General features: G+C 44.3%; 1 protein-coding gene and 1 long non-coding RNA gene across 4 annotated transcripts in view; both read left to right on the top strand.

Annotated features, from left to right (window-relative positions):
* Positions 1-217: 217 nt before the first annotated feature.
* The window catches only part of LOC310683944, a 255003-nt gene continuing 231656 nt past the window's right edge, over positions 218-23564 (top strand). The window contains exons 1-4 of one of the 3 annotated variants that reach the window (XR_014514565.1): positions 228-1400; positions 2494-2630; positions 3049-7564; positions 7943-8031. This is a non-coding gene — a long non-coding RNA (uncharacterized lncRNA). Of the gene's footprint in view, positions 1401-2493; positions 2886-3048; positions 7565-7942; positions 8032-23564 lie in introns of those variants that run through there. The other 2 variants (XR_014514566.1, XR_014514564.1) reach the window with 2 other exon arrangements.
* SNRNP27 (small nuclear ribonucleoprotein U4/U6.U5 subunit 27) lies at positions 13505-22035 on the top strand. The gene is made up of 6 exons (XM_083454385.1): positions 13505-13664; positions 15229-15349; positions 16475-16587; positions 18267-18346; positions 20539-20603; positions 21695-22035. Exons 1-6 carry the CDS (start codon positions 13628-13630, stop codon positions 21747-21749), a joined length of 471 nt encoding a protein of 156 aa, XP_083310511.1. The 5' UTR covers positions 13505-13627; the 3' UTR covers positions 21750-22035.

Here is a 23564-nt window from a genome sequence, read left to right as displayed (position 1 = left end):
AGGGAGGCTCAGACCTCCAGGCTCCCAAAGTTAGGAGGTTCTGGGAGGCCTCGGGTTGCAGTTCTACAAAAGAAGGCCGCCCTGCACTAGTTAGAGCGTGGTGCTGATAATGCCAAGGTTGCAGGTTTGATCTTCGTAATGGCCACCTGCATTTTCTTGCATTTCAGGGGGTTGGACTCGAGGACCCTTAGGATTCCTTCTAATTCTGCAGGTCTGTGATTCTAATATCTCTAGGGGGGGGGCACACATCTCCAGCTAAAAAGAGCTAGATGAGCAGCTTACGATTAACTCCATGTGGTCATATTCCGGGTGCACGTAACTGTTGCTGCACCTCCTCCCCCCAACGGGGTCTTTAGCAGTGAGTGACTGCTGACCTGCATTTACTACTGATGCTGTGCCTTGGATTTCAACCTCTTTATTTGGCTAAGTGCTGGTGCAGTGGTTGATCAGCTTGCACTCTCTTTGTATTGTGCTAATTGTTGCCACCCACCCACTCCTTGGGTCCTGGCTGGGCCCTTCAGATCCAGAGAGAAGCTGGGGTTATGCCAAAGCAGCCAGCCCACACTGATAGGTAGTGAATTACATACGATAGGATGTTCCAGCCCCGAATGACAGAAGTGTGGAAACTTGCTCTGATTGCCTTCTGAAGAGTTTAGGAACAAGGCAGCAAAAATTACGCTTGTCCTCCTCTCTGGTCCTCTCCCTGGTCTTTGGTTCTGTGTTGTGATTGATCCTGTTCTAGCCACCGAAACATGGCTTGGAATAAGACCTGTCAACTTCATGATTGTCTAAGGAATGGTAGGGAGGAGCATAGGCTAATTGCTCATGGAATTATAAAGCTTTATCAAGTACCTCCAAAGCCATTAAGAATCTGTTTGGTATACAAATAATTGAGCTTCTTATAAAAGTGTTGAGTATAGTCAGGCAGCTGATGTGATAACTGGGGGTCTATAAAAAGACTATTAATCTTTGGTCTATGGTGTAACCCTGCAGGACTCTTCAACCAAACGTTCAGCCCCTGTCTCCGGATGGGAAGAGTAAGTCCAAGGTGCAGGGTTCTTGGTGTTGGGCAAGGTTATCCTTGGGCCTTCTCAAGTCTGGGCTGGTTTCTTTTTCTTAAGAGTTTTTTCCTGGGCTGCTTAAGCTTTTCTTTCTTTGGTGTTGCTTTCATTTCCTCTTTTTGGAGGGAAGCTTCAGTTTGGGAAGTGCTTTGTAAAAACAACTTGGACGTTTTTCAGATCTTGTCTGCTCAATCTCTAGGAATTTCCAAAGAGAGGAATTTTTGAGCAAGACACCTGCTGAAAGGTCAAAATGGGGAAGTGAAGGGAAAGGTGCCTGCAGCTGCTGCTCCTGTCCCAATGGATGCCTGGAAAAATACAGGACAAGTGCCTGGGCAGCAGGTCGGTACAAAGATAAGAAGAAGTTTATTAGCTTTTGAAGACTTCTTTGAAAGGAGTAGCTGAACCCAGAAGGGCATGTTTTCTTGGTAATGTCTAGCCACAACTCCCAGTCATGCTCTTCAAGAGGCATCACATAGAAGGGGTACAAACCCTTTGTTCATTCTTTGTGATCTGTGCCACGGGCCTCTGTTGGCAAGAAATGTCAAGCTCTCAGAGGGGGAAAAGTATTGTATTGTTAGCCTTTGCCAATTTAAAGTGGCACCTAAGGGGATGGAGACATCCATGTGTTCGAAGACTCAAAAGGTGAAAGGGATTGGTTCTAAAATCACTGAAGAATGCCTTGTATTTGACGACTTGCCTAGCAGCCCCAGGCAACCAGGAATTTCATGCAGGTGACTGAGCAGCCAGCTCACTTGATTTCTTGGCTAGCTGTAAAGGAAGAGTAGTCTTGTCTCATCCGCAGTCACCACAGAAACACAGTGGACTATCAGAGTGTCTCTCCTCCACCATCCTTCATGGAAGAAGCCACTTTTTTGCTGTGTTTCCATGCTGACTTTGGAGGAGGGGCAAAACAAATATTGCAGGCTAGTAACTTTTTGACATTTGTAAGGCTGGCTGAAGAAGTACCCTTCTTCAAGGCCACGTCTCCCCTTTGTGTACAAAATGGATGCAGCAGGTGGAGGAGAACTGTTGCTGCTGCATCCTTGTGGAGCTCCTCTTGTCCTGGCAGGAGTACAGCTATGGGGCTGGGGCCCTGTGCTGTAGGATCACCCTATACGAGTTATTAGAGGGTTGAGTTGTTGTGTCACCAGAGAAAGGGATGGTTGTTTTCAACCCTTGCACAAAGCAGGCACAAATGCCTAGACAAGGGCTGGGATCTAAGAAATACCCATGCTTAGATGTGTGTCTATAATGTGTCTGTGTTGAAAAAGGTTCTAACTTTATATAGATATATAATAATTTTATTAAATTTTCAATAACAAAAATAAAACAAACAGAAGAACAACCACAAACAATACTTGAAGCCTTTCCGTCTCACTAGCTTCCTGATCTGGTCCAGCAGTCAGCTTGACACCTGCTTACTCACATCTAGGTTCAATGTTGAGAGACGTACTTCAACGGGTAGCTGGTACAGCTCTTTCCTGCTCACAGGTCTTTCAGGAGTCAATCCAGCCATGGCTATGGGAGAGAAATAATAATCATCGTATGGAAGAACCACCATTAATCCAGGTTTGCAAATTCATAAAGCTTGGGCTACTAGTTTGATGAATCATGCCGGGACCATAGAGGGGACAAATTGCAAAAAGGAGTTGTTTTGTAAAGGAGAAAGTTTGCTGCTATTTGTTTTACTTTATTATTATTATTATTATTATTATTATTATTATTATTATTATATACCCTGCCTTTTTCCCTGAAAGGGACTGAGGGACTGAAGGCAGATTATAAACAAAATAAGAAATAAAGATATAGAAAAAAGAAGCCATTAATATTTTTTAAAAAACATTAGTAGAATTAGATATTAATTGGCTCTTGAGTTGTTTTTGTTTTATTAAGCATTTTGTGTTCTGATTTTGTATTTTTATGTTGTGATCTGTCACTTGTGTGTTTATATGGTAAATGCAATAATACAACCTACACCTCACCACAGCCCTAGCAATGGAATGCAGGGAGCATCCTTAGACCAAGCCCAGCCATTGATCCTCCAACCTTGGTGTCGTCTGGGGATGATAATTGGCAGTTGGCCCTCTGGGGCTTCAGACAGAGAGTCTTTTCCCAGCCCCACCTGGAGATGCTGAGGATTGAACCTGGGACCTTGTGGATCCAAAACAGATGCTCTGTTGTTCTACTTCTGGAGCACCTTGGGCTCCCCATGCCTGGTTATTGGACTCCAACTACTCCTGACTGTTGGCCATGCTGACTGGGGCCAATGGCAGCACACCTGGAGAAGGACGCATTCTTCAACTCTATTTCTTTTCAAAGAATGAAAACCATTTTTCAGCCTGTAGCCAGAATGAAGGCAAATATCCTTTGAAGTCGGGGAAAGAGCCACAGGGGTGGTGGTTGTGGTGAGACTTTATTTCTATACCACCTGTCCATTACCCAGGTGAGGGGACACCTTTTAAATGACACACATACCGAGAGAATCAAGAATATACACCCAGGGTCTCTGGTTGTTACATCCTTGTGATGGGCCAAGTATCTCTGGCAGCATTATTCGTAGCTTACACGGCTCAGCCTTTTTGCCCTCAATTTTTTTAAATCTGGCCATAGTTCCAGGCCGTACCGACAAGCCATTTCCCTCCGTTCAGATCCCTAGAAGCAGAAGGTCCAGTTACCTGCATCTCTGGTGCTCGCATGGGGCTCCCGTCTCTCAGCTTCGTCAGAGAGAAGACCTTCATGATGCTTTTCTCCACCAGCTCCAATCTAACCTGTGCGTTCAGAGGTGGCTGCAAGGCACTGAAGAGGAGGGGAAATGATCCAAAGCTCACAGAAAAAGTGCTAATTCAGCAACTGTGGAGCATAATTATGGAACCAGGCACACAGCATGTCAGAACTGGAGACACCATCACTGCCACCACCACACCAAGCCCTGAATTGTGCTCTCTCTCCAGCCCAGCCCACTTGACAACTATGGGAGAAGAGGGGGCCTCCTGGATCTGGGAATAAGATCCATCTTTCACCTGCACAGAGCTCTCCCTCTCCCCGCCTGTGGCTTCCAGCAACTGATCTTCAGAAACACTGCTGCCTTCCGCTGTGCAGGTAGAACAGGGTCCTGAGGCACCCTGGACCTAAGATGCTCAGGGCTTTGTAAAAAAAAATATTTACTTACTATGAGGCGGGTACTCGGCTCCACTTTATTGGGGAAGATGACATCTTCCCCCTGAAGCGCTTTGCTTATTAGAATTGTCGCCTTCATAAAAGTGCTCTTCACTGCCTCGTCCTAAAAGGAGAAGGGATTTTTTTTTAAATTGAGGCACTCAAACATAGAGCAGAGAGGCAGGTAATTTCACTCTCATGAATAATGGATTTTCCATGATCAACATTTGTTGTTTGGAATCCATTATTATTGGAAACTGAACTTGGTTATCACTGGTTCCTCGTTCATATAAAAGACCATGATTTATTTATTTTAAATAAAAAAATCTGATTTTTTTTATTTAAATCAGATTTTTAAAATAAAATGATTTTGGAGGAAAAATCTTTCTAAAGATAGTTTTCTGTTTAAGTTGCATTATAGTCCAAAGGCTATTCATCAGGAAATAAGGATTTGTTTTAAGTTTTTCATATATGCTAAAACTCAGTCTAAGTTTTTATTTTTTGTTTAACCCCATCAATTAACAAACATGGATAGATATGCTAAAACGTTATTGTTTTACTTAAATTGTTTAAATTGTTATTCTCCTGCCAACAAAGTACAGCAGAAAAGTTGTCCAAATATAAACAGTTAACTTATTAAACCTCACAATAATTTCATAGTTATCTGTCTATGTACTTCTAACAGTTTAACCAAATCAGTAATTTTTGATTTAACTGTAAAAACTACTCTGAAAATGTATTATTCCCAAAATGAGACCTTCATCTGTTTGTAAATATTAAGATTATACCAGCAAGAATGTAAAAATATGATTTAAATCAAGTCTTACAGACTAGTGATTTGAATCGTGATTTAAATCGATTTGATTTAAATCAAATCCACCCTGCATCTCACACACCTGGCGCACTGGTTGGAGCTTTTCCAAGATTTCTGAGAGTTCTAGAGAGGGGGGGCGGTGAGTAAATGAGGCAGGCGAGAGGGAAAGGTCAGTTCTTTGTCAGGGGACTTTGTCAGGGGGCTTCCAGTTCCTCCTTCCAGGTGGGATTCAATGGCACCTGGCGGATTCAGTTCCGCTCCCCAACCGACTCCAAATTGGACATTTTTGGTGCTGGGAAAAGTGACAGGGAAACTAGAATGGAAAGAGGGAGCTGGCATTTGCTTGATGCGACATTGTGTCATCTCCCTGCGAGCGAAACGGAACGAGCGCTCAATCGCTGACCTCAGGCAACATCCCCACAAACTTTTGCCAAGGGAGCAGGACGCAGGTTCAGGAAGCAGGTCATCGGGAAGGGGCCACAGAACTGCCGCATCCGCTCAGTTCCTCGGATCGGCAATGGCAGCCCCAAACGGTGGCTGCCCCATGTCATCTTTGCACGCTTCCAGCGGCACCAACTGGTGTCTATCATATTGGGGCAAACTTTCAGGGGAGGGGTCTTTCTGGGGTGGCCGAGGGTCATTTCCAGCCGTCATCAGGGACCTCCTAATGAGAGAGCTCCCCACGGCTCCTAGTACGGCAAGGGAGGTGCCAGGAATAGGTGGGGCAGTGACAAGCTGTAGGGAGACTAGAAGTACCTCCCCGTACTTGCATCATGCGGATTATGGTTTCCATCGCTTGGTGTAAGATGGAGAGCGATGCCAGCGGCTCCTCTTCAATAACTTCCTGTTGTGGGGAAGTACGGGGTACAATTTCAGGGTATGGCAAGGGAGGTGCCAGGAATAGGTAGGGCAGGGACCGTATTTACGTCAGGTGGGTCATTGCCTCCATCGCTGGTCTCAAGAGGGCGACGTAGAAGGAGCCCTGGGGCTCCTCTTCAATAACTTCCTGTTGTGGGGAAGCACACAGCATGTCAGAACTGGAGACACCATCACTGCCTCCACCACACCAAGCCCTGAATTGTGCTCTCTCTCCAGCCCAGTCCAGTGGGCCTCCTGGATTTGGGAATAAGATCCATCTTTCACCTGCACAGAGCTCTCCCTCTCCCTCTCCCCGCCTGTGGCTTCCAGCAACTGATCTTCAGAAACACTGCTGCCTTCCGCTGTGGAGGTAGAACAGGGTCCTGAGGCACCCTGGACCAAAGATGCTCAGGGCTTTGTAAAAAAAATATTTACTTACTGTGAGGCAGGTGCTTCCACTTTATGGGGGAAGATGACATCTTCCCCCTGAAGCGCTTTGCTTATTAGAATTGTCATTTGCTGACAAATTCCTCATTGATCAGGTGTTGGTACAAACCCTTCCCTAGATTAAACACTGAAATCCTGAGCCAATGTTTTAAGGCAGCCCACCACGCTTTAGTTGAAATTGGGCATTCACCAGCTTCTAACAGAAGTACGGAGTTGGGGACGCAGTTGGGTTGGATGGCAGGTTGAGAGGAGTTCCCTACCAGGACAGACTTTGCTCGTGTGCTCAAGACATCGATTCGATAAAACATATTTTGTTGCACTGTGCAAAATATGAGTAATCCAGGGCTGAACTGATACTACCCTTGTTGGTACCTTTCCCGGGAAAATCAGAGGCTCACTGTGTCAGGTTCCTACTGGAAGACTGGACAAATGTTAGAACATTAGCAGTGGCAAAGTTTTTATCGGTGGTTGCAAGATCAAATGAGCCCTGTATTCTAAACAAAATGCTTGTTTAACCTGGAGGTAGGCTGTATGAATTGTGTATTGTTTTGTAATGATTTGTTAGGTCTCTGGACCGTAATAAAGATTGATGATGATGATTAGAATTGTCGCTTCCATCAGACTTTTCTTCACAGCCTCGTTCTAAAAGTAGAAGGGATTTTTTTAAAATTGAGGCACCCAATCATAGAGCAGAGAGGCAGGTAATTTCACTCTCATGAATAATGTATTTTCCATGATCAACATTTGTTGTTTGGAATCCATTATTATTGGAAACGGAACTTGGTTATCACTGGTTCCTCATTCATATAAAAGTGGGGGTTTTTGGGAGGGTGTTGTACGTTCACTAGGCATTTGGACACCTCTTTAGCTATTGTCAACAAATTTTTCATGGTGGTTTCTGAGACCAAGGAGCAGTTTTTGTCCATGCATGGATACAATGGGATGCCATTTGGAATCAGGACTCATAAATACACTGATTTAAACCACTGATTTTTAAAAACTGCACTGTTTTTTCCAGTGTCTTAGAATTCACAAGCGACTCTAGGTACTAGGATAGTTTAACATACAACGGTACCTCGGTTTTTGAACAGCTTAGTTCACAAACTACTTGAAATTTGAATGCTGCAAACCCAGAAGTAGGTGTTCCGGTTTGCGAACTTTTTTCGGAATCTGAACTGTTCGTTTTGAGTGTTACACTTCCTTTTTCCGTGCCACACATCCATTTTGAGTGCCCCCACTCCTCCTTGCATGGAGTAGGAGCTGGATGGGGCTGCTCACCTGGTGAGGTGCAGGCTCCGTCAGACTTTTCCATTGAGTGGTGCGGGGCTGCATTCACCTCAACAGAGAAGTTGAAAGGAGCATCAGTGGCCATGCGGAGACAGCCCAACAGCTGCCTCGGCAGCAGTTTAGGGGCTCTCAGATGCAGCTGCCTGGCTGCCTCCACCTTCGCCACCCCAGCAACTATTCTGCTTGGCTGCCTTCAGGTGGTGCAGGGGCTCTGATGCTGACATGGGGGCTCCTTTGAGGGGAGAAGTTTAAAGGAGCCTCCAGCCGTGAACCCCTCAATGGAAAGTGTGACAGAGCCTGCACCTCCCCAGCTGAGCAGCCCCTCCAGCTCCTACTCGCGTGCAGGAACAAGAAACAAAAGATTTTCTCCTGACCAGCCAGAACATGGGAAGTCTTTTTAAATAATATAATTTGAAATGTATAATTGGTTTTATTCTTTGTATTATGATGTCGCAAGATTTGATATGTTATTAATTGGAGTGTTATTAAAAAAGAATGATGCTATATAAAATGACAAATCTGGATAACAATACATGTAATCCCCAACTGACTCCAGCTTCAAGGCCTCAGGCGAACTGGTGCATGTTGAGTTTAAACTAGGAAAACGATGAATGGTGCATAACTGAAGTGGGCAGTGGGCTTGGCTGAGGAGCAGGGAGCTAGAAAAGCAGGGGCAAGGCTTATTAGCGCTGCTTCCGGATGCTAGACAGCCAACATACAGCCCACTTTGTTTAATCCTTCCATCGATTGCAGCAGCACATCTTCCAGCCTTTTCCCATAGCTCAGAGGGCAGAAAGCAGAGACTATCTAGAGTGCAACTGCAAAGCCCGTACTAGGCAGCTGGATTATTAAAGGGCCAATGCAAATCACAGCCACACAAACAGCAGCAAGGAGGCTTCTGCTGTTGCCCCAATTTGTGTTCAGCAGTGAACCAAAGACAGGTTTGGCTGAATAATAATAATAATAATAATAATAATAATAATAATAATAATTTTTTATTTATATCCCGCCCTCCCCAGCCAAGGCCGGGCTCAGAGTGGCTTACAAGCAATAATAAAAACAAGATGAATGATTACAACTTAAAAACAAAAGTAAAATACAACATTAAAAGAAGGGAACATTAAAATATTAAAATGTAGCCTCATCGCAGGAGGAGAAGGAAAAGAAAAAAGAAAGAGAGGGAGGGAGGGAATCAAATTGGCTCCAAGCCAAAGGACAGGCGGAACAGCTCTGTGTTACAGGCCCTGCGGAAAGAAATCAGATCCTGCAGGGCCCTGGCCTCATGAGGCAGAGCGTTCCACCAAGCCGGGGCCAGAGTTGAAAAGGCCCTGGCTCTGGTTGAAGCCAATCTAACTTCCTTAGGGCCTGGGACCACTAGGGTGTTGCTATTTATGGACCTTGAGGCTCTCCATGGGGCATACCGGGTGAGGCGGTCCTTTAGGTACGAGGGTCCTAGGCCGTGAAGGGCTTTAAAGGTCGTGGATAGCCGTAGGAAACGACCCTCCTGCCATCTAGTAAGCTTACATTCAGCATTGTAACTGTCGTCTCTGTCCCTGACCTTCTTGCCCGCTAGGTCAGGAGGATACATAACAATTCACTCCTCCTCAGGAAGCTAGGTTGCAACAATGGCATTGGGATAATTAGTAAGCCAAAGGGCACCAGGAGCAGGTTTTGAAATCCTGAAACCTCCACTTTAAGATTCTGGTGCCCGGTTCCTTCAGCCAACTGGGAATCCTGTAGAACTGAAAATACAAACTAGACAGAGCAATGGCACTTCCAGGATGAGTCAGGCAACCTCAGGTCAGATCACCTGCACACTCACAGATTCAGCAGGTGCCAAGAGAACTAACTTGTGACTATCTTTCTAATTAACTTCCCCGTTTACTTTGGGCACTTATTGAGAACGCTTATTTTAGAAAGTTCGAATGTTGCTTTTATATGTGCCTAGAATTGTGAGTGTATGCTGCTGCACTTTGTTGTTAAAACTACCTTTATAATAAATCCCTTATTTTTTATATTATTTCCATGTGGACCCACCTTTGTCGTTTGGGAGGGTTCAGATACACACATTAAGGACAGCACTCCGTGTGACTCCAGCTAAAGATCCTTTGGGAGGGAGTGTGCTCTCAGGACCACACGGGTGCTGGTTTCACAGTGTCTCCAAACACACATGTCTATCAGGCCCCATGTTAGCATGTCACAGTCCAAAGCAAGAACTTGTAGGTGCTTGGGGGGAAGCAGCAAAGTGAGATAGGGTACAATTTTCCAGGCCACCCCTGACGCAAGGGGGACAAATATTGTAGGAAACCCTTTGAAGGCCTTCCTTCAACAGCAGCAGTCTCTTGCAACAGAGAGAGGTAGACAACTGCTCCATGTCCTGAGAGCCAGTGTGGTGTAGTGGTTAAGAGTGGTAGACTCGTAATCTGGTGAACCGGGTTCGCTTCCCCGCTCCTCCACATGCAGCTGTTGGGTGACCTTGGGCTAGTTTTACTTCTCTGAAGTCTCTCAGCCCCACTCACCTCACAGAGTGTTTGTTGTGGGGGAGGAAGGGAAAGGAGAATGTGAGCCGCTTTGAGACTCCTGAAGGGCAGTGAAAGGCGGGATATCAAATCCAAACTCTTCTTCTTCAAGACCTTGAGATTCAGAAATGTTCCAGAAGAGTAGAGGGAGGATATTTGGAAGAAGATGATTGAAACTTTACAAAGTGGCTACAATTACAGGAAAAAGACATACCGTATTTTTTGCTCTATAAGACTCACTTTTTCCCTCCTAAAAAGTAAGGGGAAATGTGTGTGCGTCTTATGGAGCGAATGCAGGCTGCGCAGCTATCCCAGAAGCCAGAACAGCAAGAGGGATTGCTGCTTTCACTGCGCAGCGATCCCTCTTGCTGATCTGGCTTCTGAGATTCAGAAATTTTTTTTCTTGTTTTCCTCCTCCAAAAACTAGGTGCGTCTTGTGGTCTGGTGCGTCTTATAGAGCGAAAAATACGGTAGTAGAACAGACAGAGAAAATCTTCAGAGTGAACTCAAGAAAAGCAAAAATGAACAAATGGCTGGCAGACTGCATCATTGTATTCACATCAAATTGGATGAAAGATAAGATCCTCCAAGAAAAGAGTAAGAACAAGTTAACCATAGATGGAAAAGAAATAATAATTTTACGAGAAGTCCCACCCAGGTTGATAAAAAAGAGACAGCAATTCCAATTTATAACAAAAGCACTAAAGGATATCCTTCCAGATATCCTTTGATTTAGTGGATATATGGAGATATAAATATCCTGTCGAAAAGGAGTTCACATATTTTTCAGAACCAAAAAATTCGTATAGTCGAATCGACAGTATATGGATTACTAAGGATATGACAAAGCAGAGAATGCCGAAATATTACCAAAAACACTTACAGATCACAATCCAGTATCATTAACTCTTAAAGGAAAAGAGGAGAAAGGGAAAAAGGGTGGAGAATGAATGTTTTCCTATTTAAAAACCAAAAAGTAATACAAGGAGCCAGAAAGTTGATGAAGGAATATTTTGAAAACAAATGGAGGAAAGAGACAGATGTAAAAACAGTGTGGGATGCTGGGAAGGCAGTTGTTAGGGGGTATTTCATACAATAAAACTCAATAACATATAAGAATAAAGAAAAAAAGAAAAGGGAGCTTTTAGAAGAAATTAAAAAGAAGGAAAAATTGGCCTATGCAAGCAAAAATAAAGAGAGATTAAATCAAGAAATTAAATTACTGAGAGCAGAATACAATAAAATTACAGAACAGGAGGTAGAACAACAAATCAAATTTTGGAAATATAAAAATTTTAAATGGGCAAATAAACCAGGCAAGATCCTTGCCTGGCAATTAAAGAAACAAAGAAATGAAAAAATAATAAATAAGATAAAAGTAGAAGAGAGGACAATATATGACAGAAATGAAATTTAAAAAGAATTTGAAAAAAATTATATCAAAAAGATGAAGTGTCAATAGAAGAAATAGAGGAATATATAAAGAAAAATAAATAAATTAATAGAGATAGCAGAAGAAGACCATAAATTATTAAATGAACCAATATCAACCGTAGAAATTAAGGAATCAATTCAAAAATTAAAAATAGGGAAATCCCCAGGTCCAGACGGCATACCAGCAGAATAGTATAAAGAAATGTTAAATGAATTACCGTAATCAACCCACTAAAAGAAGTAATAGAGGATGCGGTAGAGAAGGGGAATATTCCAGACTCTTGGACTCAAGCGTATATAACGCTCCTGCCCAAACAAGGTACGGACTTGGAATCTGTCTCAAATTATAGACCCATTTCGTTGTTAAATTCAGATTATAAAATTTATGCAGGATTATTGGCTAACAGGTTGAAAAAAATTATAGGAAAAATAGTACATAAAAATCAGGCTGGATTTGTGGAAGGAAGACAAATAAAGGAGAATATTAGAAATATAATAGACATAATGGAATATCTACAAGTAAGAAGAGATAAACAAGCAGCCCAGATTTCAATCAATGCGGAGAAGGCTTTTGATAAAATCTCATGGGAATTTATGAAAAAACCATTAAAAGAATTGTGTCTAGGTGAAAAATTCCAAAAAGGTATAAATGCAATATATAACCAACAGAAAGCAAAAATTATTATTAATGGAGAGCTTGGAGAAGAAATCAATATCTTTAAAGGTACAAGACAAGGATGCCCCCTATCCCTAATGTTATTTATAATAGTTTTAGAGGTTCTGTTAAATAAGGCAGGACAACCAAATAAGAGGAATAGTAGTTGGCGAAAAAAGATACAAGTTAAGAGCCTTTGCAGATGATGTTATAATCACAACAGAAAATCCCCTACAATGCACACCTAGAATATTGGAATGTACAAACAAATATGGCAGATTAGCAGGATTCAAATTAAACTATGGGAAAACCAAAATACTAGTGAAAAATATGGAAGAAAAAGATAAAGTGAAATTACAAGAAATTACAGGATTGGAAATTAAGAAGAAAATAAGGTATCTTGGAATAAATTTAACAACAAATACTATAGATTTAAGTAATGAGAACTATGGGAAAACATGGAATGGAATAAAAAATGATTTGCAAGTATGGGGGAAATTAAATATTTCCTTACTAGGGAAAATATCAGTAATAAAGATGAACATATTACTAAGGATGATGTTTTTATTTCAAAGTATCCCAATACTAGGCTCGTATACCGTGCTGCGAAGGTTGCCAACAAAGAGCTGCTGCGACACTGTAGCAGTCGGATCACCCCAATACCACCTAACACCGGATTAGAGGTGGCCATAGCCGATCACAAATTCTTTTTTTTCTCTTTGTTCCGCTATGTATCGGGGTGGGGAGACTAAATTAATATAATAAAAATCCTTTGCTCGTCCAAATAAGCTTTTTTCTTTTATTTATTGAGGCCCCTAAGCCTTTGAACTGAAGAGATTTCTCCAGTTTCAAACCTCATCTCAAGTCCAGACCTGGCTCTGTGCCTTCCATGGGTCACACCAAGCCTGGGAGTCAAAACAAGCTTCAACCTTCTCAGGCGAGTATCAGGCTGGAGTCCCTAAACGTTGCTCCACTTTATCTGGTGCCACTTAGGCTCTGCCAATGGGAAGGGGAGGGTGGACCAAGGGGGTCAATTCTCCAAGCGGCCAGTCCTGCCTTCTCTAGCTTCATCCTGGAAACCAGACTCAGCTGGGCCGAACTCTGTTCCAGGCAGCTCCTCCTGTCCTTCTCACGGTAGGCATTCCCTGCCCCTCTTGCAATCTCTCCCTGCCATTTCTAGCCGGGCTTTCCACGGGGCAGCGGCCCTTTCTCTCCCCGCCCCCTCCCGCCGATTGGCCAGCAGGATCCGGGAGGGCCAATCCCCGTCGCGGAACCCAAGCCTCCTCCCGGCGTGTTCCTAGCCGGAGCTGAAGAGGCGACGGACCGTCCCGCCGGAAGTTCCGCTGCGGAGGCTGCGGGGGAGAGGGAGAAGGCGAACTCGGCGTCGGGAGGGGAGATGGGCCGGAGTCGCTCCCGGTCTCCTCCGCGGAGGGGTGCGTAGTCTCGGTCCTGGGGTCCCGCTGCTCCTCTTCGCCGCCCTTCCGCGAGGCCTCGTCCTCCTTCCCAGCTGCCCGGGAGAAACCTTGGCTTGAAGGTTTCTCCTTCGGGAAAGAAGGAAGCAGCTGCAGGCCGGTGCCTTTGCACCACACGCCGCGTGGCAGAGAGGGGGAGGGAGGGAGGGAGGGCGGGTTGTGGGAAGGCCAAGGCAGGCCTCGCCTCTCTTGGCCTGGGAGGCAGAGATCCCCGCGGATCGAGTCCCCGAGGGGCGCGTTCCTCTCGCAGGGTGGTGGGGCTAGTGAGGTGCTGAGGAGCTGCGAGGCAGGCAGGGTTCAAATTCAGCCGCCCATGAAGTTCACTGGATGCCTCGGGGCCTGTCGCTGCATCTCAGCCCAACCCACCTCACAAGGCTGCTGTGAGGATAAAACAGGGAGGGGGAGAACCAGGCTGGCCTCCTTGGGAGGAACGGTGGGCTAGGAACGCAGTAAAAAAGAAAGGAATAGCTCTCTCTCAACCACTTGGTGGAACTGGCCCTGTTGCAGATGCAGAACAGATACTGTGTGGAACCAGTAAGATATCAATGTTTTCGGCTTTGTGGCTCCTTACAGTCAAGCAGCATATACATTTTGTACAATACATAAAGGAGGTGGTGTCCGTGGTTCTCTACCACCACCACTAACACCCTCCATTTTTATCCTCACAGCAACTCTGTGAGGTAGGTTAGACAGAGAGATTATAACCGGCCCAAATTCATTCTTATGTGTTCTATATCTGACAGGATATATAAACCTGGGGCTCTGCTGGCCTAATATATTGATTTATTACCTGGCCTGCTCTCTAACATCCAGCACCCTAACCACTGCACACACACTGGCTCTTACTTAGAGAAGTTACATTTATCTCCATCGACTTTTTTTTTTATAAGAAGCCTGGATAAACTCATGCAGGATGAGCCTGTTGGTGGCTAAATTAACATTCCAGCTTTGGGCCTTTGGCTGGTGTAAGAAAAGAGGATGCTGGACTAGACAGGCTTTTGGTCTGATCCAACTGAAGGGCTTTTGTTAAGTTCTCACTCTGGCCCCCCCTCCCCCAACAGATTTTAGATTAGATGCACCTTGAAGGCAGATGCCTATTTCATGCTTATGAGAATTTTTTTTAAGCACCGTATCTATCAGTATGTAAAAAGCCACCGGAGCAAATATGGTTGTTTTGCTGTGGAAGGCAGTGTACGCAGAATGCTCTTGGAGTGTGTTTTAACTTGGCTAGAACTCAGAGATGTATAGGTGTGGAGCTAGTGGAGTTCACTAAGTGCCCCCTGTAAATCAAGGACAGCTTCTGCAGACAGAATGGGACCCGTCTTATGTTGCCCTTACCTCTTTGAAAGGAAGGAGGTTGCAGGATACAGAATGGAGCAAACTTTTAAGATGCAGGACTGAGACTGAAAAATACACTGGTTTGTTGAAGCCAGCCGGTGTATATAGTATGTTACTGTAGGAGGAAAGCTGTACTTTAGAAATGAAATTCAATATGCAACTAAAGTTGCTTGCTCTGTATTTTAAGAACGTCGGCGTTCCAGATCCACCTCACGTGAGAGGGAGAGGAGAAGACGGGAGCGATCAAGGTCTCGGGAGAGAGACAGGCGGAGAAGCCGTTCCCGTTCCCCACACAGGCGACGATCCAGGTGAGGAGGTGTCATCAGATAGTAGCTCTAAAGTTTCTGGCGAACTTGTTCTGTAAACACTGTTCTCGTTGTAGGCAATGGGTGTGTGAGGCAGAGCGGGCTACTAGCTCTTGCCATTAGCAAATATTGGAAAAGATGAGTGGGTAGTTTGCTTTAAAAAAAACAAAAAACTCCCCCCCCCCAAATTGCAGGAAATTATGACCCAGTTAACTAAGGAAATTTTAAAGGATGTATGGAGGCCCTCTTAGTGTTTTCTCTTAAAAGAATAGGGCCAGCATCTGGTCCTGGCAGGTCAGCTGTTTCTGTCCCTTCTCATGATAGCTCTGACCATATTAGCTCCTTTCTATCCCACCTTTGGCAGTGGCTTTGCTGGGATGTTTAACAATGAGAAAGAATTTGTTTTTAAGGTTGAGCAGACGGTTTCTAGGCAGCTGAACTCACCTGCTTGAGTGATGTGAGTGTAGCTAAACACAAGCTTTTTCTGCATTCAGAGTGAGCTGATGGTCACAGGATTCTCCTTTCTCTGTAGACCTGCAACTCCCCTCCATTTGCTTTGTAGAGAATATTCTTCCCCTGTCCTCTTCCATAGCACCTTTCTGTTGTTCTGAACCCTTCTCCTGCAATAGACTACCATATCTATACCGTTGTTTAATAAATGGTAGGAGAAAGGGGGAGCAGGCATGGGTGCTTCTTTGTACTCTGCTTTAAAGACCCAGCCTTTCCTTCCATCTTTCCTCCTGCAGCCTCTCCTTGGTTATAGGTGTTGATAAGACACAGCTTGCCTTGTTTCATCCTGACAAGATCCCTATGAATTCCCTTTCTAAAGGAGGTAGGTGTGGTGGCAGCAATGCACACTTCCACCTCTCTCCCTCTTTGTGGCTGCTTGGCAGAGGAAGCCGTACACTTCCTTGACTGAGGTGGACAGAGCATTGCAGGGACTTGACAGTTCTTTGCTCACAGACATGGTGTCGCCCACAAAGCCAAGTGTGGGATTTTGTGATGGTTTTGTGCTTTCACAAAACAATCAGCAAGTGTGCTGGTGCTTCTTCTTTTGTGTGTTGCATAATCCAGCAAGCACACCTTTCCCTTGCCAGTCAAGTGCAACCTGCTCTGGTTTGACTCTAGATCTCCACGACGACATAGATCCAGCTCTTCTTCCCCTTCCCGGCAGAAAGAAAGGCGAGATGATGAGAAGAAAGAGACCAAAGATGCTAAAGGCAAAGAGCGTCAGATCACAGGTAATGAAACAGCTTGGGGTGTTGCGAGCCATGCTGGAGAATTGTGTGTCATGATGCACCTTATTAACTTTGGCATTCTAGTTTGTGGTCAGATTTATAGGGGAGGGGTAGTTTGCTAATGTGAGAAGGATCTTGCCTTTTGGGCAAGGTTTGTTTGACTTGATGTGTTTCTGGTTCTGTTGGTGAGGACATATCCTGCCTCTGTTATTGAGAGCCTGTAGCTCATGTGTTGCACTGAGTCTGAGGGTCCATATAATCCTTTGTTGTGCCATTAAAGGCACCTTTGTTTCTCAAGTATACCATCTCTTATCACACCAAAAAATCCACAGTTGTGTTTTTCTAAACACTTGTTGGACAACATTTTACGTGGAACTCTACTGGGTCCTTGAGGTGTGGCTCTTTTTGAAGAGTTGGAAGGGTTAGCCTTTTGTTTTGGGTGGCTGACACCCTCTTCAGTAGAAATACAGTAGTACCTCTTCAGGTTCAGGTTACAGACTCCGCTAACCTAGAAATAGCGCTTCAGGTTAAGAACTTTGCTTCAGGATGAGAACAGAAATCGTGCTCCGGCGGCAGCAGCGGGAGGCCCCAGTAGCTAAAGTGGTGCTCCAGGTTAAGAACAGTTTCAGGTTAAGTACGGACCTCCGGAACAAATTAAGTACTTAACCCGAGGTACCACTGTACTTTCAGAATTGTTTACCAACCAAAGAATAAAAATACAAAACACATTGATAGTATAAAATCAAAAGTGGCAGAACACAGCAGACAAAACAAACTGACATGAAACAATCAAAACATTCCAAAAATCATGTTGGGGTGGAAGGAGATACATAGGTGAACTGTGTCCTTATTACACATGTTAGAAAGAATATATATACAGTGGTGCCCCGCAAGACGAATGCCTCGGAAGACGAAAAACTCGCAAGACAAAAAGGTTTTTCGTTTTCTGAGTTGCTTCGCAAGACGGATTTTCCTATGGGCTTGCTTCGCAAGACGAAATGTCTTGCGCCTTTTTTTTTTAACCGCCAATGCATTCCTATGGGAAACCGTCAATACACATTGGTGCTTCGCAAGACGAAAAAACTCGTAGAACGAAAAAACTCGCAGGACGAATTAATTTCGTCTTGCGAGGCACCACTGTATATAAATGACAAATAGAAAAGATAAATTACAACAGCAGACTTGCAAAGTTAGCAAAAACCTTGGTGAGAGTCAGTGACATGATATCCAAACAAATAAAATCCAGAATATTGAAATAAAATTCAGGGTAACTCCCCCAAAAGAAAAGTGAACAGAGTATGGACTGGGTTCTTCTGGTGAGGAATTCATGAAAGAATTGAAGGAAGACCAAGCTATAAAATTTATCTCTGGAAATAGTCACCCTTGACTACTCTGCAGTGTTGTGTTAGTTTGTTTATGAGCACAATCTTCCAAACCCTATCATGCCAGTTTTGCATAGTTAACAAACAGTCACTTCTCCATAAGAATGCAGTCTATATCCAGACTGCTGCCAGGAAATGTCTTAAATATAATATCTTTTATTTATTCCCAGCAAGGCCAATGGTGTTTCACCATTGTAATAAAATCCTAGAAATATGCTGTTTGAGGATGGTTCTGTGGCATTATTTATCTTTAACTCTCTTTCATTTTATCTCCTTGTTTTGTCTTGGCTTCTTTTTCAGAGGAAGACCTGGAGGGTAAGACAGAAGAAGAAATTGAAATGATGAAAATGATGGGATTTGCATCATTTGACACGACAAAGGTGAGTGTCTTCTTAGTGCCCAGAATTCCTAAGAGTGAGATGTGAACCACTCTGTGCACTGGGACAGAAAATCCACACCATGTGGTAGTGGATGCAGAATTCATCTTCCTGAGAATCCCTTCCTTTTTGTTAAAAAGGGGGGCAGTTTTCTAACACTGCAAGTTTTTTATAGAGTGGTGCTTGAATGTGTTTGAGCAAGACTAGTGAGACTTCAGAAGATTCCGTATGATTGGGGGCAATCTGGCTTTCATACTCTTTGCAGCTGCTTGCCTCTCTCATGAATAGCAAAGTAAGAAGCGAAGCTGTTTTTATTCAGTATGTGTAACCTTTTGCAGAGCACAGGGCTTGGATTACCTTGGCAAATCTTGAATGCAAAAAGTTGTTTATTATTATTTTATAATAGCAACATCTCCTTTTGCAGCACATGGTAGGTTAAACAGAAAGCCATTTCTGGCAAGTTTAGATCTTCCTCACTTAATCAGACCATGGTCCTGAGTTTTCCTTGCCAGTCATTTAGAAATGGTGACTCCAAATGGTCTTTTAGTGTTCTTAATGGCGGAACAGAAATGACAGAAAGGCAGCTTGCTCAGCTACTGGGGAGGATTCAGGTTTGTTCTATAGTTTGTCCATCCACACAAGGCAAGGTTGAGCTCCAGTAGGCCTGGCCTTGGGCCTTTGCACTAGATTCTAGGACAGGAGTGAAGAACCTCCAGCCCAAGGGGCCTCCCCATCTGGCCTGCAGCCTCTTCTCCTTGCCCACCCAGTACAGCAGTTTAGCCTGAAGAAGCCTCCTACTGGCTTCAATAGGAGGCTTCCTCCCCCCCCCCCCCCCGCAAAAAAAATAAATTGTGGCAGAGAGAGTGCATGTAAATGATGGAGAGAGAGAGTGTGTGTGTGTTGTGGGAACTATGAGGTGGTCCTACCCACCACTGATACTCAGCCCCTGGAACATGTTCCCAAATCTTCTACACTACAAGGGGCTTCCAGACTTGAAACACGACGTACAAGTTCCCAGGAACTTCCAGGTAGCTTGGAAACAACTCATGGAAGCATTACATTGGCATTGTGTGTAGGAACTCTGCCTAGACATATTTCCCAAAAGCAACTGCAAAAAAGAGTAAAGAGCAAGATATGATTGGCTTTTGGTCCCTTACCTTTCCTGCCCTGACCTGGCCACAGTGATCCATGCGACGGTCATCTCCAGGCTTGATTACTGTAATTCGCTCTACGCGGGGCTGCCCTTGAAGCTGACCCAGAGACTCCAGAGGGTGCAGAATGCTGCAGCGAAGCTCCTCACGGGGTCTCTGCCATGGGAGCATATTCAACCAGTGCTTTTCCAGCTGCATTGGCTCCCGGTGGGGTACAGGGTCAGGTTTAAGGTGCTCATTTTGACCTTTAAAGCCCTTCACGGCCTAGGACCCTCGTACCTATGGGACCGCCTCACCCGGTATGCCCCACGGAGAGCCTCAAGGTTCATAAATAGCAACACCCTAGTGGTCCCGGGCCCTAAGGAAGTTAGATTGGCTTCAATCAAAGCCAGGGCCTTTTCAACTCTGGCTCCGGCCTGGTGGAACGCTCTGCCTCATGAGACCAGGGCCCTGCAGGATCTGATTTCTTTCCGCAGGGCCTGTAAGACAGAGTTGTTCCACCTGGCCTTTGGCTTGGAGCCAATTTGATTCCCTCCCTCTCTTTCTTTTTCTCTTTCCTTCTCCTCCTGCGATGAGGCTACATTTTAATATTTTAATGTTTCAATATTTTAATGTTGTATTTTAATTTTGTTTTTAAGTTGTAATCATTCAACTTGTTTTTATTATTGCTTGTAAGCCACTCTGAGCCTGGCCTTGGCTGGGGAGAGCGGGGTATAAATAATAATAATGATGATGATGATGATGATGATAATTTTGTTCATGTCTTACCATTCCTCCAAAGTTCCATTGGCTTTTATTCTCACTTTCCTCCCAGAAATAGGCTTTCACACTTCCTTCTGCAGCCCCATGAAAATCTACTCAGGGTTGTGGGGATGTCTAGGATATGGCATAGGGAATGCCGATGGAGTTGGGGGCGGGGTTGCTGAAAATACAAGAACAGAGGAGCAATTCAGGCTCCAAGTCATTGTCCTCTTCCCCTGGCCAGGCTTCCCTGCACCTTACGTTGTGTGAAGATGACTTTGTATTTCTGCTTGTGTTTTGTAGGGCAAGAAAGTGGATGGCTCTGTAAATGCCTATGCTATCAACGTATCACAGAAGAGGAAGTACAGGTTGGCATTGTTCAGTTTGGACCCAACTGGCCCTGAGTGCGGAAGCTCTAAGGTCATGTTTGTGTTGGGCGGGGATGTCACTATGTTCACAGGAATACTTGGAAGAAGAGATTTTGGCATTGCTTCAGAACCCCCATTTTTTAAATAGAAAAACAAAAGCAGATTCCCATTTGTGGAAAATCCTGAAATGATTACCCTAAGTATTTCACTTGGTTCAGAAAATCAGTATATCCTGGGGTTTCTCAGGCTTGTTATGTTGAGCTGCCTTGTGGATAAACAAGTTCCTAATTGTGGTAGAAGAGCAACCATGATTTCCCATTGCAAGAGCAACAAACTGTCACGATTGACTTCCTATGCCTCCTGCCCTTTCAGGGTTGCCTTGCATAATGTAGAATTAGTTTGCTGCCATGTGAGGTTCTTGCTAATTGAAATAGAGGATCTGTAAGAGTTACTAGCCTTACAAATGGTAACTGCAACAAAGGTTTACGGTGTGGAGTGCTTCTTTTCAATATACCAGTTTTTCAATTCCATTCAACCCTCCCATTCCCGCCCCCGCCCCCAACACCCTCCAGTTATTTTGTGAGCAGTAAGCATGCTTAGGCCCCAGAGGCTGTTTTGGGGTCATTATCCCTTACATAGGTTCTTCCAAATTTATTTTTTTTTTTTGTATTTCTTTAAACTTTGGAGTTTCCCCAAGCCTGCTGACATCTCTGCTCGTAAGTGTGTGTTGTGCTGTGCTGTTTTAATTGCATATGGACCACACACAGAGAATGACTTCATGGATTTTGCTACCATTCATTTCTAAGTTAGAAAGTAAAAACAGTACCAATAAAGACGCTTTGAAGTCAAGTGTGCTTTTTTAATATGAATTCTAATTAGCACACAAGCACAGAATTGTGATTAAGAATATAAAAAATAACATACTGAGATTAATTTTTCTAAAATTATTCCAGCACTTACAGCTGGCAAAGGCATTCTGGGTAATGGATGGGCAATGCCGAGAAAAAAATCAGGAAGATGGGCTGGGCGATCAGAACTTTCAGGGGTCAGCAAGAAAGTTCACTGCTAAGGTTTGCCTTTTCTCATTGCAGGCAATACATGAACAGAAAAGGTGGATTCAACAGACCTCTGGATTTTATTGCTTGACACCTGCACTTGTTACATGTGAAAGACAACCTCACTCTCTAGTCCCTTAATTGTCTTACCAGCAACACCTGTGGTTAAGCGGATTTCAGCTTCTTCCCACACAGAATGGGGATCTCATTTGTGGAGAGTCCATGGAAGTGACATTGTCTCATAGGAAGAGACGGTAACATGTTTTCCTCGAATGACATGTTTGTACAAAATGACATTCTTTTGTGTTGCTGTGTTTTTATTTTTTGTAGGTTTCTGTTTTAAAATATTGCCACTTAAATTAAAAAAGAAAAATCTGTGTTTTCTTCTTGAGAGCACTTCAAATAGGAAGCCCCTTCTTAAAAGCTAGGCTGAAAAACGGTTTTCTTTTGTCTTAATGAGGTTCTTGAGATACGTTTATTTCATTATTTCTACCCCACCTTTTCCTCCAAGAAGCTCAAGGTGGTATACATGGTTCTCCCTCGTCCTCTTTTTATCCTCACAACAACCCTGTGAGGTAGGTTAGGCTGAGAGTATGTGACTGGTCCAAGGTCACCTAGTGAGTTTCATGGCTCCGTAGGGATTTGAACCCCGAGAAATACTTTGGTGGGTCGGGGGCTCTTCTCGGGACAAGTGTTCAACCACCACCATCTCTGCTACCTTTCATTTAGAGAAAGTCTAAATTTCAAACCCCCTGGTTCTCCTCCTTCATTGTCTTGCTTCTGGTCAACAGTGGGCCTTGCCGCTGTTCTTGGGTGCCTCTAACTAACACATGAACATGGTAACGCAGCTCCAGTGGACTTTTCCCATTAGCTTGTGTGGTATCCTAACTTCTTCCAATAGTTTTACGGGAGAAATGGACATTTAGTGTCTCTTCTGCAGTAAATGTGCAGAATTTTACATACTAATCAGTGCCATTTCTTTAGTACAGAATGTTGGGGTAGGTTTGTTTAGTGCCCTGTGTGAAATACACACAACCTTCATCATAACTCTGAGACATAGTTTCAAGATAACAATTGCTGGTATTTGGGTGGTGGTTGGAGGCACTGAGCATGAATATCAAGCCATAACAGATGCCCTGCTGGGTCCAACCTAAGGTCTGTCTAGTCCAGCACCCAGTTTCTGCTTATATGTCTGGGAGAAGACCACATGCAGAACACGATAGTTCTGGCTGCCCCTTCCTCGGAGTCTCGTTGGCATGGAGGTTCCATTAGCTGGCATAGCAAATAGTCATTGACCCCAGCCTCCATGATGCCATCCCTTAAAAGCAGTTCAGAGTAGAAGCTAACATCCACAGTAACTTGCTAGTTGTGTTGGATGCTTTCCCTTGTCTCCAGTGGCATCGGAGTACACTTCACATGAAGCACAGAGCACTTGTTTGCCCCTCTTGTGGTACCTGCTCCTTCTGTTTTGGAGTACACTCAACGTGTACATCATCACCAGAAGTTGATGTTGCTGATGAGATGCTGTCATCCCTCCTGGCAGAGCCAGAGTAGCTCAGTTGGTCCAGCATGAGACTCTCAATCTCAGGGTTGTGGGCTTGAGCCACCACATCAAGCAAAAGATTCCTGCATCGCAGGGGGTTAGTCTAGGTGATCCTTGCAGTTCCTTCCAACTCTACCATTTTATAATTCTCTGGCTCTCAAGCAAAATGAAACAAGATGACTTGGTTTTATTGGGGTACGGGCAGCAAGCATAGCTGACATAAATCACGCACTTTGTGACAAAATGAACAGGACTTGCGCGTTCCTAATGAATTATGCAACATGTAAGCGGAAGGAATTGCCCCTTGGGGGGCGGTTTCCCATCTTGGGATGGTCTTGACCATAGAGGGTACTACCAGGACAT

This window comes from Podarcis tiliguerta (assembly GCF_965153285.1).
Source record: "Podarcis tiliguerta genome assembly, chromosome: 8".
Lineage (NCBI taxonomy): Eukaryota > Metazoa > Chordata > Lepidosauria > Squamata > Lacertidae > Podarcis > Podarcis tiliguerta.
The sequence above is the reverse complement of the archived record's forward strand: the minus strand, read 5'-3'. Positions and strand labels throughout refer to the sequence as shown.